Here is an 18479-nt window from a genome sequence, read left to right on the forward strand (position 1 = left end):
TGTGTTAAAAGAGAAGGAGGAAAGCCGCAATAAGGAAATATATGGAGCTCAACAGGGAGCGGTACAGTTGCAATGCACATAGCAAAAAGACATGAGACATGCCTTGGGAACAGGGTTCATGTAATAGATAATGATTTGAATTTTTGCTTATTGAAAGCAGTGCCAGAGTCTAACAAACTTCTAGCCTTTGCTGAGAACTTTCAAATCGTTTCAGGGGTGGCTTAAATGAAGTAAATTATCATACAGTATATTTACAATGTAATGATTACAACCCTGCACCACATAAACCCAGATTAAGGCCACAAAAGCATTTTTGAAAATTTGATTGAGTTTGATTGAGTTTCAGTTTTCATTCAGTGTATGACCCCTGATAATGTCACTTACTTTTTGCCAGCCCATAAAATCAGACATTTATTTCTACATTGACTGTGTAGAAATCGTGCTAGTTATGGACTGACTCCTATCAAGTTCAAAACTTCAGTAAATTCTGCACAGTACAGTAGTGTTTTTATGCTAATCACCATGCCATACATTTTTAATTTTGGATACAGAGCCTTCCTCTGCATATATGCATGTACCTACAGTACAGTATAACACACACAATCTTTACTTACCACACAGTTGGTTTCACTGTAGTACTGAAACTTTTGCACTAGAAACACAATAAAACACTCCCTTTCCTGGAACTACGAGAATGTGCACACACTGCTGTCTGAGGATTTTTTATTTTTTTTGCAGTCATCCATTTCTATTAATCACTTACACAAGTGGGTTTGTGGTCCTCTGGAGCCTCTCTCTGGAAGGACTTGGGATAAAGCACGGTCTGCTTTACACATTTACAAGCAAACACACAGATGTACACGCACAAAGAAACTCGGGGTCAACAGTTTACCTTAAGGGCATTTTGAGCTGTAGGAGGAGGGTTGAGGCATCGCTAGTGATGTGTCAGCTTAAAATCACAGCAAGCTCATATGGGGGACTGGATCACTGTAGAAATTCATGTCTTAGTTCAGTTACCTCATTCAGTTTGTCCTTTTCCAGAAGGAACAATCCTCATGCAATAACACAATGTTACACCTGAATCCAGAATAACACATCATAATGAAAGACATCTACATTACCAATTATAAAGTAAAACTGATTTCAGTCGTTATATAGTGTCATCTCACCTGTACACAGTACACTTGCAACTTTTAAGGATTATTGTTAAAGCAAGGTAAGACCCTAGCATCCTAAAGAAAGCAATGTATTACAATGTAAAATTTTATGGAATACTCCAATATGATTAATTGTTTTAAATGTGAAAGTTCAAAAACAGGAACAGCACAGTAGGAACTAGAGATAAACCGGTATCGGTCAACCTCTGATGGTTAAAAATGAGCCGATATTTACCGCCGATAATTCCCTTTAAAATGGTAACCCTTATTGCTTTGCACACTTGTGTACTAAACAGAAGAATGTGTGCTGTGTGGAATTATTTTAACGTTAATGGTAATGACACTCGAAATGCATTTTTCAAACATTGCTCTGTAAAAATTTCACGAGGATGAACTGCTAATAAATATTTCATCACAACAGATTTTGCTCACCTTAAGGCGTGACAGCGAAGAGTATGAAGAGTTTTTATGTGTTACAGTATATATCTATCGGTCATGCGAGTAATATATGTCTATCAGTAATTTGATAGCAAAATAAAGTTCAGTGCAAACAGTGCGAAATCCAAACATATTACTTTGAAAATTATGGGGTTTATTCCACTTGATAATCAGCCTTTCTCTGTTATAAATGTTATAACTATGTAAGATACATACAGTTATAAAATTTTGTGCTCTGGGACTGTTGTTGTATGCCAAAGTTGGCGTTTTCTTACCAAAAATAAATACTTCCTCATACTTTTGTAACATAATTTATTTATTTATAATTTATTTTGGGGTGTCCCTTTAAACTTTAAAAAGTGACAGAGTGGTGGAAATGAAATAAATCTGTACATGGTGCAAGGTGCCAGCCGTCGAGACAGGATGACGCAGGGTGGTGTGGAGAGTCCAATACCTGTGTCCAGATGGCAGGCGCAGATGTGATGGAGTTCTGTAATGCTTGGCGCACAGTACGACGTTCCTCCTTTGGTGTGGTCTGTCTGGAGCGACCAGAACCTTTACGATGTGTGTGGGTGCCCTAACATGACCATTGCACCCCTATCAAACTCTGTCAAGTGCTGGTAATGCTGTCTACTGCGTCTACGAGGCATACTTTGTTTCTGTTTACTAGACCTGCCAGCTCCTTGCAAATCAAATCATTTACATACCCATCGCTGGTCTGCACGTGTACCAAATTACATCCAAATTGGACCATTACTTCTGGGTGCTTAACTTTTTTTTTTTTTTGTCACTGAGTGTATTTAAGCAGAACCTCCCGAACAATCAGTATTGGCACTGGTATTGTTTTCGAAATAATCGGTTATCGGTATGGGCTAGAAATTTCCCTATTTCCTTCCTGGCATCCTTGGTAGCAACTAAATATGAAGCTTCTGCTATAACAGAATATGTGCATTCCTTAAAAAAATCTTCTGTTCTGCAACATTTCATTATATAAAAGCTTTTAAAAGGGGGTTGGAGCAGACCACTCAAGACCTCTGCAAATTCCTGGTATTGCCGTATTTAATAATCGAGTATTTTTAATACTTTATGAGATTAAGCTTTTCTTTAAATGTTAAAGCTTTTACCCACAATTCCTGACATTTTATTATCAGTTTGACAAGATACTTGTCATCGTGGTCACTAATAGTTACAGCAGTGGGGTACGTTTGTTGAAGATTAGCACTCCAAAATCCATCCATCCATCCATTTTCCAAACCGCTTATCCTATTGGGTCGCGGGGGGTCCGGAGCCCATCCCGGAAGCAATGGGCACGAGGCAGGGAACAACCCAGGATGGGGGGCCAGCCCATCGCAGGGCACACTCACACACCATGCACACCTTTGGGCAATTTAGCAAGTCCAATTAGCCTCAGCATGTTTTTGGACTGTGGGGGGAAATTGGAGTACCCAGAGGAAACCCCACGATGACATGGGGAGAACATGCAAACTCCACACACATGTAACCCAGGTGGAGACTCAAACCCAGGTCCCAGAGGTGTGAGGCAACAGTGCTAACCACTGCACCACCATGCCGCCCCAGCACTCCAAAATGATACATATATTAATGAGCTAACTTAGCAGCAAGTGTATTCTTGCATGGGCAGGAGAGCTGGAATAGGCAAACATTGCATATAAGAGATTCGCTCCTCTCCGATATTTAGCCTTTGTCGTTTTAAAAATAACTTATTTTATTTAGGTTTTATATATTTACTTTCGGGGGTGGCATGGTGGTGCAGTGGTTAGCACTGTTGCCTCACACCTCTGGGACCCGGGTTCGAGTCTCGGCCTGGGTCACATATGTGTGGAGTTTGCATGTTGTCATCGTGGGGTTTCCTCCGGGTACTCTGGTTTCCCCCCACAGTCCAAAAACATGCTGAGGCTAATTAAACTTGCTAAATTGCCCGTAAGAGTGCATGTGTGAGTGAATGGGTTGTGAGTGTGCCCTGCGATGGGCTGGCCCCCCATCCTGGGTTGTTCCCTGCCTCGTGCCCATTGCTTCCGGGATAGGCTCTGGACCCTCCGCGACCCAGTAGGATAAGCAGTTTGGAAGATGGATGGATGGATGGATGGATGGATGGATGGATATTTCCTTTTGTAAACAAGTATTTTTGTAGGCATTTTTGTTTTGATTTGAGTTCAGCGGGCTTTGAGTCACATAACTCTTAAAAACAATAATTTTACCTTAATTAATCAGCTTGTTTGCAGCCTCTTAAAAATACCTAAATTGTTTGTCTGGTCCCTTTCAAGGTTTCTTCCTTCTTGGGAGTTTTTCTTTGCCACTGTCGCCTATGGCTTAGTTACTGGGGGCTTTGGGTGAGGATGCTGTAAAGCGCCTTGAGACGATGTAATGTTGTGATAATGCGCTATACAAAAATACATTTGTTTTGTCTGTTGTTGTTTATGTGATAATAATTTTCAAAAGTCAGCGAAACATATGTGATTTTTTTAAAATAGGTATCATGGATGAAGTCTATGACAAAGTAAACTTGTACACTTCTGATTAATGATTTTTAGGAAAATAAAGGATGACATTCACTGTTATAGTCTGACATGGAATGGACCGCTGTAACACAACTATTTACTTTATAAAAGCACAACATTTAAATGGTTTGCAGGTCTTGTGATTAATAATAAGTTCAGAGGTGTAATAAAAATTGCAAGGACAATATAATAAATCAAGGAAGGAAATGCATAGTTTGCATGAAGGGAAAGATGTTATGTAAGTATGAAGCACTGGAAGTATGAACAATAGATTGGGAGTAGCTATTTGCACACAGTGTGCTGCTTTAAAGAGGTCACAGGGCTTTCACAATCTGACAAGCTTGTTGTGCACACAGTCCGTGACTAAGGCTTCAAAAGGGATAGACGGCTCTTGCATTACCGTGCACTGAAATCTATGCCTGAGATACAACTTATAACCACCGACATTTTAAAGTGCTCAACCATTTATGTCACCGAGTGGCACCAAAATCTATCTAGTTCTAGATCTAGTTGTTGCAGGGCACCACTGGCTCAGAACCAATGACCTTTTCATCTTCTGGAAGCAAGGGGAATTACTGGCTTACTGGGAATCCAGTATCACTGCAAGTGTTTTGGTTTTCCATGTTTAGCTACCTCCATCAAGACCCCAATATTACTCAGTAATTCCCGTAGAGTACCAGCAATTTAAAGATGTCTTCAGTAAAACACATGCAGCCTCTCTCCTAGATGGGACTGTGCCATGAACCTGTTCACTGGTAGTTGTCTATCCATTATTGCTCCCTGACTCAGAAATTATGGACCAGAACATCAAGGATGTCCTCACCTTTGGAAGTTTGTACCTACCTGTGCCTCCCACTGCTTCAGGTTCTTTTGTAAGATGGTGGACTTTGGCACAGCATACATGATCATGTTCTAAACAATATAACTATTGAGTAGTTAGCCTTTTTTCCTCTTGATCCCTGCTGCTTTGGAATATGTCTGGACTGTAACCGTCTTCACAGAGTTAGACTTCTGCAGAGCCTGAAATCTCATCAGAATACATGAAGGGTATGACAGCATATATCACCACTAATTGGAAGTATGACAATCTACTTATGCTGTGCATTCTCACTAGCGCCCCCCTGTGTTCCAGTCATTTATGAATAAGGTCTTCTAAGCCATAGTGAATAAAAAGCAGTCAACTCCCCAATCATGACTACCCACCAGGATCACGTAAACCAGGTTCTTCAGAGAAAGCAACCCTTATACTAAGGTAAAAAATGTGAGTTTCATAAAACCATCATCTCTTTCCTAGGCTACAACTTAAGGCAAGCGGAGTTTGCCTAATAAAGTATCTGCTTGGTGTTACTGGCCTAAACACGGAACTTTCATGGACATGCAGGGCTTCCTCAGCTCTGCAAATTTGCACTGTAGTTGTCATGTAAGGCTTCAATAGAGTTTCCACACCATTAACCTCCCTCATCCGTAAGGCTGCAAAAATGAATATGTGGAGCACAGATTTTCAAGAGCTCAAGACTTTTTTTTAAACCTCAGAACCACCTTCCCCCCAAAAGATTGCTAGTCTCATATGCAGTACTGTGCAAAAGTTTTCGGCAGTCAAATAACGATGAGTAATGATCTTTATGTTGGTGTAAAACTATGATATCTGTCAAAATGTGTTAGCATAGTCATTTAAAAACCTCCCCTACAGACACCCCAGTATTTGCACTTACCATCAGATATACTGTACCAATATATTTTTTGACTCAACCATTAACACACCTTGTGTGTCTAATCAGAACCTCATTGAGTTAGTTCACTTAACTCACTAAACTTAATTAATTGAGTTTGCAGTGAAAGTTAACAAATAAACAGAATGGCTGAGGCACACTTGAAGAGAGGTTTAGGAACTGAAGCAGTGGTTTCCCCAGTTCCGATCCTGGAGGGCCAGTTTGCAACTCATTTAGCAGATCGTCCTCCTCAGACACACCTATTACACCTGGTAATTAGCTGATTAAGATGTACATGTGCAGGGGAGGGATGGCATGTTGGTGCAGTGGTTAGCACTGTTGCCCTGCAATGGGTTGTTCCCTGCCTCATGCCGATAGCTTCCAGGATAGGCTCCAGACCCCCCGCGACCCAGAAGGATAAGCAGTTTGGAAAATGGGTGGATGGATGGGAAACTGGACCAGAGTTGGCCCCCAGCCTAAGGCTTTTGAACAGTATTGTGTATAAATTCTTTTTAAATCATTAAGCTCCTTAACCCTCTAAGCAGCTGTTTGCAGTTATCTGCCATTTTTAAATTTTAAATTGAGTCACCTCATCCTCGAGATGTTGGTGGTGAACCTGCGTACTAAGACCATGCCCTCTTAGATTATACTGTAGGCACCATTGGGGTCAACTGCAATAACTATGTGACTGAGAGTGCTTCAACTTTGATGTGCAGTCATCATTCCCTCCTTGTGGCATCCTTGACCTTTACTCATTGAGGACTTCAACCACTCTCATCCAGATCATCCTGCCCCTTGCTGTCAAGGGGCGCGTGCTGTCACACATTTGTTTATCCAAGCTTGCATTCAGTCACGCACTCACACACTCTCACTGATCACACTCCACCTCAGCAGACTATCAGCAAACCTGTAACTCATGAGCTCGTTTTATTGATTGCATATATTAGAACCTTTTTTTGAGTTACCCCTTCATGTGGTCGTGTGTAATTTCATTTTTGTGCTTTGGCTCTCATTTTTTTTTCTCTCTTTGTATCATTTAAAACTTGCTGGTTGGGCAGTTGTCTCCGTATTACACTTACTGGCCTTTATGTAGCCTACAGATTTGGTTTTCTTCATCTACCGTTATCTGTTCCACAATCTGCTGCCTGTGTTTTTGACCACGTCTTTTTCAGACTGCAATTTGGAATTAAGCCATGTCCTTCCCACAAATGGATCCTTTCTCATTAAAAGATAATGGCTGATTTAATCATGAGCAGGTAAAAGCAGACCATTTGAAGTCAGGTAGCAGAAATTCTAATAACGCCATGCCACATTTTTTCTTAGATAACACCGCTTAAATTCCACAAATAGGAGGGATCAAAACTATGACCATCATTCTTTACTTTTAGTTTTATTATTAATTTTTATAATTAAAACAAAAATGGGTACTGCAGCAGTCAAACTTAAGAATCATTCGTCCTTAAGTTCATTACATTTATTAACAGATGTGTTTGGTAATTAAAAGCTGAACTACGGGGTAAACAGAGGATTACGTAAAACGAGGTACTGAATAAATAAGCAAAAGAGTGTGTGAATCACTCTGTGATACTAAAAAAGCAGTAGATTCCAGAAAAGCTGAGATAGGCAACATACTTGGCTTGTTGAAGTTAACTTAGCTGGTCTCTTAACGACAAAAACAATGTTTTTTGATTCATTTTAAGAAGGTGAGAAGTGCACAGGGCAAAACTGTGATGAAGAAGCATGGCTGAGGTCAAAGATTTGAAAAATCCATCTGTTTGTGAAATGAGAGAAAGGACTAAAGGACTGAATTTTACTTCGAATGGTTATACCTCTGTGACACCAATACCAAGTCATAACCAGCTTAGTGAATTGGAATCGTGATGACTTACATTTCAAAACTCATGCACAGCAAATAACACTCAATTTGCATTCCGTATAAATGTTTTTCATTGGAGGGTAATGTGAAGATTAATTAACTCCAGTCATCCTCAGTGGCATATTGACAGATTTCTTTCCTGTGACAGCTGGTGGCTTTTATCTTCTTCTCTACTTCGGTTTGTCCATGCTTGGATGAAAACAGTGGTGGAATAAGGACAGTGTGACATTCAGTAGGCTATTAATGGCAAACTTAGCTCATCGTAGTATTTTACTATATTGACTATCTGGCAGGGGTGACATGGTGGTGCAGTGGTTAGCGCTGTTGCCTCACACCTCTGGGACCCGGGTTCGAGTCTCCACCTGGGTTACATGTGTGTGGGGTTTGCATGTTCTCCCCATGTCGTCGTGGGGTTTCCTCCGGGTACTCCGGTTTCCCCCCACAGTCTAAAAACATGCTGAGGCTAATTGGAGTTATTAAATTGTCCGTAGGTGTGAATGTGTGAGTGACTGGTGTGTGAGTGTGCCCTGCGATGGGCTGGCCCCCCATCCTGGGTTGTTCCCTACCTCATGCCCATTGCTTCCGGGATAGGCTCCGGACCCCCCCGCGACCCAGTAGGGTAAGCAGTTTAGAAAATGGATGGATGGACTATCTGGCATCTGTATATATGCAAGCAATGAAGGACAGAATTTTCTGCCAACATAAAGGAAAGGTGTAATGTTTAAGTGGACATTATAAAAACTGGACAATAGTATAGAGAGAGAATGACCTCACAGATATTGAACCAGCCCTCGTATTTTTGGCCTTGTCATTAGCAAACTATGACTAGGAGACTAGGAGAATTATTGCTTTGTGGTTTGTGCAAGACACCGAAAACATGTTTCAAATGAACAGCGGGGACTCACACCAAGATCAAACCAAGACTTTCAAAATCAAAATCATGCCATGGTGACTCTGATCCTCTCAAATTCAGAAACGTGGTTGGTTTTCAAAGTCATAAGCTGTCCATCTTTATACGGACGGCTGACACGAAAACTCCCCAAAGAAATCCAAAATCCAGATCCAAAACAACAGAAGATGAAGGTGCATAGCAAACAGCCAAACCACACATGATACATTAGATCATGTCTGAGGACTGCCTGAAGCAGAGAGTTGTGGGAGGACATGCTTAGGTTCTTCTGTAACTATGCTGTAAATGCAGTCAAAATGTCATAAAGCAGTTTAGTCAGAGGTTGTCAAAAATGGTCTTTTTTAATAATAAAAAAAAATTATTGCAAAATGCTGTGTCTGTTTTTCATATATGTTTTTGCAATAGATGTTGGTTACAAAACAAATCAGGAAAATGGTGAATGTGAGGCTGGTATGGGCTTGACAATGTTACCGGCATTTTACCGAAGTTATGTCAGGCTCTGGTCTCATCTTGCTATCCTTGGAGCGTTACTGTGTGGTGTTGGTTGCTAATGGGTGTCTATTGTTTCCCTTTGTCTAGGATCACTACAGCGGGACTATGACACAGCTGAAACCCTGCCCGTACCTGGGCCCAAGCGAAGCTCGAAAAGCAACACGGGCCACCGCGCCGTCCCCCTGGGAGAGTCTCAGAAAGCAGCCCTGAAGAAGAGCATCTCCGTGGATGACCGCCTGTTACAGCAGCAGGAAAGAGAGAGACACAACCTGCTGACTCGCTTGGAAAGAGGCAAGATCAAGCTGAGGAACTTACATGTGAGTGTCGCCATTCTTCTTCTTCACATCAGGTGGCTGGGGGTAGATGGGCAGTATGTCCACCACCATTGGTTTTTGACCTTGGTAGTTTTTTAACAGTGCTAGAGAAGCTAGCATGTGCTTTTTCATGCGTTAAATGGCAGTTTTGTCTTTAAGAAACAGCTTTTCATTTCGGGTTCACATTCTTATGGATAGATATGTCATGAAAATAACATTTCATAGTTTTCTGAATCTTTCAAAAACATTTTTTTTTTCCAGAAGAATATAGCGTAAACCGTAAAACTGCACCGAGACGTGTCGTAACTGGAAATCTTAGCTTTAAGTGAGACTGCATTCATATGCCGCGTAAGTGAGTTACAAGTGCTCAGTATACAAAATGTAATGCTATTTTTTAAGTATATTGAAAACTGCGCCACATTAATCAACAGTTTGTGCCGCACAACGCAGGGTTTCCCACAGCACTTTATAGACTTGGTGGTCGGCCAGACCTGAAATTTATACTGCCAGGACAACATTTTAAACGAACAAGCACCTCTTAGTTTTCTATTGAAGGTAAACAGCTGAATTTATAAGGTAGTACTACTGGAATTTGAAATTGTGTTATATTAGGAAACCTTGCCACTGAATAGATTGTTTTTTGTTTTCTAATTTGTGACCCATCACCACGAAATGAGTCTTATGGGTGTATTTCTACCAGTGCGACTTACAGGTAAGACTCATTTCGTGGTGATGGGTCACATTTGTTCTTTTTTTTTTTTTTTTTTTTTAATATATAGATATGAGAGCCCGTGAGCCTTACATGTAGAAATAAATACAAAAAGAAGTGGGAAGTCAGAGTTCAAAAAGATTCACCTGATGCTTCTGCGTTTTTGTTTCACTTCATCTTTTGATCAGTGCACTAAACCATCAATACATCACAGAGCGCCGAACCAACAAACAAATACATAAAGGTCATGTTCATTGAATAAACCAGCTGGTGCAGAATAAAGCATATAATTGCAGATTTGATGCTGCAGTCGCCCCTTATGCCAAAGTCTGTCAGTCTGACTGTGAATGTGCAGTCAGTACAATATTGGCATATTTGTGTTTTGCAGACATCTGCCATGCATTAACATCTTCCCAGGAGCCTCACTGCCCAAACAAACGATGGGAATAATGTGGGAAAGGGAAAACAAGTTTGCAATATATTTCTTATGGATGAATTATGATAAACCTCTGAGGAAAAAAAAGTCCTTTAATGCCATTTAAGTTCCCGAAAAAATAAGCATAAAAGCTATTTTACTGGCTACATATGCATAATATTCCCAATCAGATTAATAACTTTGGCATTTTATATGCTTGGAGGAGATAAAAGTTCCTTTTAGCCACAGAGTAGGATTGTGGCATTTATTTGTTTTATTTCATTTCTTTCTTATTTGAAGTGTCTTTTTCACTTATAAATGTAATGGATAAAAAGAGCACACCAGTACCAACAAAGCCATTTGATTACACTTTAATAATTTTTAAGATGAAACTTTTTCCAGAGAGAATACATAGGATGAGTCATTCTGCCCATAAACTTACCAGTAAAAATGAAACACGATTAATAAAGATCGGTAAAAAAGATGATGTCATCTCATTTGCTGTTTAGATATTAGGAGATATTAAGGACATATACCGTATATATAATATAGGGGTTAATTACTAATTTTTCTTGTTTAGGATGTAGTATTGTATGTTGTAAGCGATGGTAGATGATACAGGTATGTTACCCTAAAGTTTCAGGGTTTCCCTATGTGAAGCTTCCATGATACTCCTGAATTCTCTGGTTAGGTTTAGGTTTTGCAGTATACCTGGATCAGTCTGTGTGTGTGTGTGTGTGTGTGTAAGTGACGGCCAAGAACTCTACCACTGGTGGTTCCTGCTTGGTATTATCTCGAGGTGTGTTGAAACTGTTCTTTTATATATAAAACCTTCTGCATGTACATTATGTCTTTGAAAGTTTATGTTGTTTCATAGCCTTCTTCTGTATTATTTCAGAAGAGTTATGTAGGACATGACTAAATCAATACTGAAGTACCATACCTAAAAGCCTGAATGATCTTGGAAATAGCTCTGGTTTACTTGGGGATGGAAAATGTGAAAAATAAAATGCACTCTGGTGATTCAGTGCTCCGACAAAAACTATAAAGAGGTTCCTGTAAATAAGACTGGCTGCCGATATATTGCAGACTTTAAAAATCATGTGAGCCCTTTTGGGAAAGAGTAGTGGTGTTTCATAATCTGATCACTCAGTGTGCCCTCTGAAATGCATTTTGAAGAACAAATGCAGCATTACAGTGACTGGTCAAGACTGCATGCAGAATACATTGTATCAACATATAATTTTACAATGACTGAGCTCAAATCGAATGGTGAAAATATCTGTTCTCAAAAAGTTGAAAAGTATACATTTTGAAAGGAAGACTGAGGACGTTGCAATATGTAATGTCCTGATATTGAATTGTTAATGATAGGGTCAAGGACGACAACGCATTCCTTCACCTCTTAGGTGTGCATCGCCAATTTTCCATCCACAACTCTAGTTATAAAGAATTATAGAATGGATTTCTGGATATTTTTGTGAATTTTTTTTGGTACGATTTTCAGTGATGTGGGGTGGACATTACTGTGGCTCCTAGGGGACTTCTCTGTATGTTGATTTTTGGTCCCAGCAAAATCTGATTTTAATAAAGTTGGATTTGGCCATAGCAACTGCTAACAATTAAAAGGGCCTTAAAGGTGAACATTAGAGGAACCTTTGTACAAAAAATAAAAGTAAAACATATTACCGTAAATCAGCCATTGTGAACCTTAGTAAAAGTGTGTATTTTATGACGACGACAACTCAAGGGGATTGATTTTTGTACGGCACACATTTAGCTTATACACAAAAACGCAACAGGTGTCCTTTCATAGCAATATCTTTATTGTAAGAAAGTCATCAAGTCAAGCCAGCTAATTTGTATGTACAGCACATTTAAAAACAGGGATTGACCCAAAGTACCTTCCAGTCAAGGAAATAAAGGATTAACAAGTACTACATACATAATATATAAATAGCAAAAAACAGGTACCAACCTGTTTACATGAAGGTTGCACTTTGCTTAGAATGATTTTATGCAATGTCTCCACACAGATGCTTTTCAGCGTAATGCCTTTAGTGCCAAAACGCATCTGTATGGATAAAATCGTATTAAGTAAAAGTGAGACCTCTTCTTTTGTTATTTGATTTATTCTTTTCTGTGGTCCAGCACTCTGATTAGATGTTATATCATTAGGAGTGAAGCCCATCTTTCTGGGCTTCACCAACCCTTTTAAGGCAGACGGAACAGTACCGTTGTTAACAGGGTAGCTATTCAAACTATGTAGATATTTTTGCGTACAAAAAAGTGCAACTTGTTTTGGGAATCACATGTACACTTAGACATTTACTGTTTTACTAGGTACATTCTATTTAAAATGCTCAGTGCTTACTTAGTATCCCTGATGTTCATTTACAGTGCCATGTGTTGATATGCATTATAATGGGAGTGCTTTTTGTAACAAGCAACTCCATCTCATGAGTGTACGGTTGCCCAAATAATCTATTCCAGTGGAGACTATAGATGGACAGACAGATATACATGCCAATGGATCTTCCACAGGGAAGTGTTTATGATACCATGAACTTTCAGTGTTCATTCTCTCAGTTTTTAGAAAAAAAAATCTGAAGTAGTGAAACTGACTTTTATGGCTCAATTTGTGAACTATCGTCTTGTACATCCATCCGTAAGGTGAATCAGTACATGCTAAGTCCACAGATCAGTGTCTGTGAAAACCCCTAATTCTATTGAACCAAAAACAGGGTTAGGGTACAGGGTCTTGCAATCTCTTTATGCAATTTGAGTTCAGTCACTGAGGTCTTAGAAAGAAATGTGATATGGACATGATATGTCTTTCTTCACAGCCCTTTTTTTAATATAATAGTTAAAATGACCAAATTTATTTAACATAAAATCCCAGCACATAAGCCCAGAACATAATCGTATATTATTTCAATAATTAATTAAAAAATACAAAAAAGTTAGTTAGTTAGTTTTAGTTAGTTTGAAAAAGAAAAAAATATACACATTCTTCGCTGGGTACCCAAATGCTAAAACATTATAAAGTAAAAAAAAATTGGCCAGCTCCTCCTTACTATCCCTTCCGAGAAGGACGGGGGAAGAAATGGAAGTTGGCGCTCTTTGTGTTTCTTCGGCGTAAAGAGGGAGGCGAAATGGCAGCGCGGTGGTTTTGTCGGCGGCTCGTCCTGGCAAGGGAGGCAGATTTTCGTAGCAAGAAAGAAGTACAGTAGTTCAGGCGCCACTAATGTCGGCGGCGATGCTCAGCTTTTCACCCCGCTCACTCACAGCTACTTGTAAAACAGTTCAGCAGTTCCCGCAGTGCGTAATGACGCAGAACGTATTGTACGTTGCTTTGCGCTGTCGCGGTATTACCAAAAGATACCTCATTCACTTAAAACATAGAACAAGTGCAAGTGCCAGGTAAGCTCAAGAAAGAAAATTATATAACTAGACAAAAGGGCAAAAATTGCTTAAATAAAATAAAAGTACATACATAGAGTTATATAATGAAATAACAGAATGAGTGTGTGTGTGTGTGTGTGTGTGTGTGTGTGTGTGTGTGTATATATATATATATATATATATATATATATATATATATATATATATATATATATATATATATATATATACACACACACATCCCACTAAAGACAGAAACTTAAATAATAAAAATTCAATTACCAAATATCATGTAGGTTACATCTGCATACAATCTCAGAAAAAAAGGTACAAATTTGGACTCCGAGGAACATTCATGTACCATTCATGTAAATTAGTGCTGTTTGTACCTTTTGGATGTTCCTCAGAGTCCATTTCTGTACCTTAAATGGTACGATTACAAAGGCATAGCCACAGTGATGAATATAGGTACACATTTTTACCCTTTTTTTGTGAAAGTGTAGATTCTCGTACAGTTATTCATATATGTGTTGATCCATGGTGCATGTATGGGTCTTACATCAGAGACTCATGCTTCAATGAAGAAGCCACCACTCTTGTCCATGAATGAAACTCCAGCCACAAGAAAATATTACGACATACACACCACGAAATTTGGAAAGACAAATCAAGCCATAAGCTCTTGGGGGTCTGGAGCCTGTCCCAGAAGCCCTGGCCACAAGGCAGGAAATTACCCGGGGTTTCCAACCCATGGCTAGGTGTGCGCACCATTCACATATTTGGCAACTATAGTTCACCTCAGTGTGCTTTTGGATGGGGGGGGGGGGCTGAAACAGAGGAAAGCCTGCAACAACACAGGGAGAACACACTAACTAACACACTAACTAACACACTAACTAACACACTAACTAACACACTAACCCCACGCATGAAGTTTTGGAGGCAACAGAGCTTACCACTGCTTCCCTGGTGTCAAATAACGTTCTGACGTAAATTTATGTTCTTCTGAGAAAAAGAAGTAATAGAAATCCCTTTATTTTATTTAACACTAAAAATACTTTGTGAAATCTTCTTTGGAAAATTTACACACATTTAGAGTAGGGGTAAGATGTGCTATAAATAAACCCTGGATCTTTCCCCTTTTTTATTGAATGTATTTCCAGCCTCCATTATTGAAGTTGGACCCAGTATACCAGACCACATGTTTAACTGTCATTGGCAGTCATTTTATGTGTTTACTTACCTCTAATGCTTAATTAGCCATAGGTGAACATTAACATTGTGCTTTTTGTCACTTCCCCTGAGGTTAAATTGTTACAGAATAGCAAAGGTTTCAGTGGCAGGGACATTTTAGAGTAATGGAAAAATTGAAACAAAAAAACCAACTTGAAAAAAACAACATTTTCTTTCAGTGATTACTTTTCCCAAATTTTGAATGTAACGCAGTGTTGTGGTGATCTTGGAGTACATATCTGGAAGCGAAGAGGAATAGGCAGTTAGGATGAAATGCCTGGTCATCACAGATGCATATGTGTCCGGCTCCAAAGAATATTGTTTCTAGCTTATATTATGTACCTTGCATTGTTTAATACAAACCCTAATCAAAATCCACTGGTATATAAAAAACACTAAACAATACATTGTCAAATACATTCACTTTCCAGTTAACTGTAGTCTGTTTTCTTTGTGAGGGGAAAAAGAAAACAGTTTCTTTTTTGGCTCTGTGGATTTGTCAGTGGTGTCTGTGATGAGCCATTTTGGGAGAGTTGGGTGGCCGTGAAAACTCATCTTCATTTGTCCCACCTGTCTGTGTTTGATTTGTTGGTCTTGGTGTGTTCTGTCTCATGGCACCCCTGGTAATTTGGACTAAAGCATTGTCATCAGTGCCCGGTTCATTGACTGCTGCTTGTTTATTTGTTTCCCTTTTTGTACTTGAAGACTATTATCAAGTTTGAATAGTTTCCTTTGCCCAGAGGGCTCCTTGATAGTTTCGCGCTTACTAATAAGTGATGTTTGCCATTTCCCTGTGATGTTTCCCATCTTTCCCTAAAAAGGGAAAAAAATCCTAAATAAACCTGCTGCTCTTGGCCAGTTTCCTATGAAATATTTTTTGTTTCTATTTTTATTTTGTTTTCATGTGAGCCAGTACTTCTGGTTAAGTACTTTTTCAGTGGGGTGTTCCAAGAAGCAGGATTGAGGGAAAGTCTGACTTACAGTATTTCGGCAAATTGGGCTCATTTAAGTGGGAGTTCCATTCCATCAACGTGTTTTAAATGAATCCCCACTGAGCTACCATGGTAAATTACGCGAGCGAACAAGTCTGCTCCGGACCAGGTTAACTGTCTCGCTTAGTTAAACGTCGTGTCGAAGAACATCTGACGTGTGGGAATAGATTCGCAGTCGTTACATAGGATGAAATTTCCCCCTCTCACTGCTCATGTCATGTAATGAATATAATGAAGCCTATAAAATCATGCCATTCCAATTAATTCCAAAGTAAGCGTACCCATATTACAAAGGTCAAACATGAAATGCAAAGAATGAAACTGAAAATAAATAAATAAATAAATAATATGAACAGGAAGGTATTTTTATATTTTGTTTAGTCACAGTCTTCTTTGAAAATATATTAGTAAAAAAAGCAAAGACAAGATACAATTATTTGTGCAGAACATTTCACACGGATGCAACTGAAAGTATTTTATGGAGATCAAATAATACAGAATAACATTATACAGTAAGAATGACACATTAACTTAACCCAGAAGGTTCCCCATCGGCTATGGGAATCGAACCAGGTATTTTCATAGCATAACGAGACAGCATAAACCACTGTACCACCGTACTAGGCATTTATAAGACTTACATAACTTACACATTTAGTCTGTCTACAATTCTTTGCCAATCCAACTCTCTGGCTGTGTTTACAGCCACAGTATTGCCTTTTTTAGCGATTACACCTTTGTATTTTTCATACAGCTCCATCTGCTGCGTTGCATCTGCAGCGGGAAAAAAAATGCTCTCGTTTTGTACGTTGACTCATTTGATCAATCTATCGTTCGTCCATTCATTTGGGCTTCTTAAATATCTTGGGTGTGCGCACTAAGTGAGAATATGCAAGTCTTGTATGAGCTTTGAGTAGTTAAAGCTGAACTGCGTTCGTGTAATGACATGAGGCTAAGTTTAGAAATGGAGCTAGTTTGAGTCTGACTTTTTCGGGAAAGTCTGGCTTTCTTTAGCTACTCTCATGCAATACCTCCCAGGTATACACATTAATACGGATATAATTTATCATGTTTGCCTTCACTGTGCCTCTGGCCCCTGAATTTATATAAGGATTATTCAGTGTTTATAACACACTAAGATGATAAGTAATTTATGTTTCACAGACAATATAATGATTGACTGTTGGTTCAACTAAATAATAAATGATATAATTACAGTCTTCTTCACACATACAGTACCAGTCAAAGGTTTGGACATGCCAAGCTGCATACAAAGGAGAGTGATAGTGTTGCATCACATAAGCTGGCCACCTGACCTAAACCCAGTAGAAATGGTTTTGGAGGAGTTTGATCAGAGAGTGAAGGAAAAGTGGCCAATGAGTTTTGTATGTGGGATCTCCTTCATGACAGCTGGAAAAGCATTTCAGGAGGCCACCTCATGAAACTCTTGTAGAGGACAAAGTAAGGTCAGCCCCTCCCTGGAGCAATTTGGGTTAAGGGCCCAATGGTGCGATTACTCTGCTGACCATAGGATTTGAACCAGCAACCTTCGGAATCCCAACCCACAGCGCTGCCCCCTCTCCCACAAACAGTTTTGTTTTGTTTATTAATTTTTCATCAGTGCATTATTCCATATATGTTGTTTTACAGTTTTGATGTCTTTACATTTTAGAGTAAATATAGCGAATGGTACAAATAAACCGCTCTATGGGTAGGCATGTCCGAACTTTGACTGGTACTGTATGACCTGTCCCTTTTTTTTCTTTGGTTATAACCATTTAGAGTTTTTGACTTTTTAAATGACTCCAGGTGTTGGTTTGTTTACTGCTTGTTACTCCACGATGTCATTGTCCGTTTCTGGGTTGAGATGCACATCAAGGTCTGTGTACTAGCAGTAGCTGGCTGCGGTAACATTGCCTCGTCTTCATTTCATTCAGCTATTAGGATTTGTTGTTATGGTTGGTGCATGACTATTGCTGTGTGCAAGACTGTAACAGTGGTCCCAGTCTTCACTGGCTTTGTGTTCCACACTGTATGAAAGACACCTAATTAAATAACAGCACGTTCCTCCAAAGATGGTGTTTCAGGCCCATATTTCTGCCCGGCGTGACACCACTACTCAGTCCCTTTGCCATGGTTTTTGTTTGTATCCAATCAAAAGTCATCCTACCATGTATTGTCCACCTGTCCATCACAACACATGTTCATAATTGTTGTGCACAGGTGCCTTATGACTAGTCGCTAATTGCATAGGTAGCCATTTGATGATATTGATAAGCGCATGATTCTTGGCCTTGGCATGTAAACAGC

General features: G+C 39.4%; 1 protein-coding gene across 2 annotated transcripts in view; it reads left to right on the top strand.

Moving 5' to 3' along the window:
• ankfn1 (ankyrin repeat and fibronectin type III domain containing 1) overlaps window positions 1–18479 on the top strand; it is a 129362-nt gene that overhangs the window by 40748 nt on the left and 70135 nt on the right. For both annotated transcript variants that reach the window (XM_049015562.1, XM_049015564.1), the window contains exon 6: window positions 9189–9418. In XM_049015562.1, the coding sequence (XP_048871519.1) occupies window positions 9189–9418 (230 nt within the window). The remainder of the gene's footprint in view (window positions 1–9188; window positions 9419–18479) is intronic.

This window comes from Brienomyrus brachyistius, chromosome 5 (assembly GCF_023856365.1).
Source record: "Brienomyrus brachyistius isolate T26 chromosome 5, BBRACH_0.4, whole genome shotgun sequence".
In the NCBI taxonomy this organism is placed as follows: domain Eukaryota; kingdom Metazoa; phylum Chordata; class Actinopteri; order Osteoglossiformes; family Mormyridae; genus Brienomyrus; species Brienomyrus brachyistius.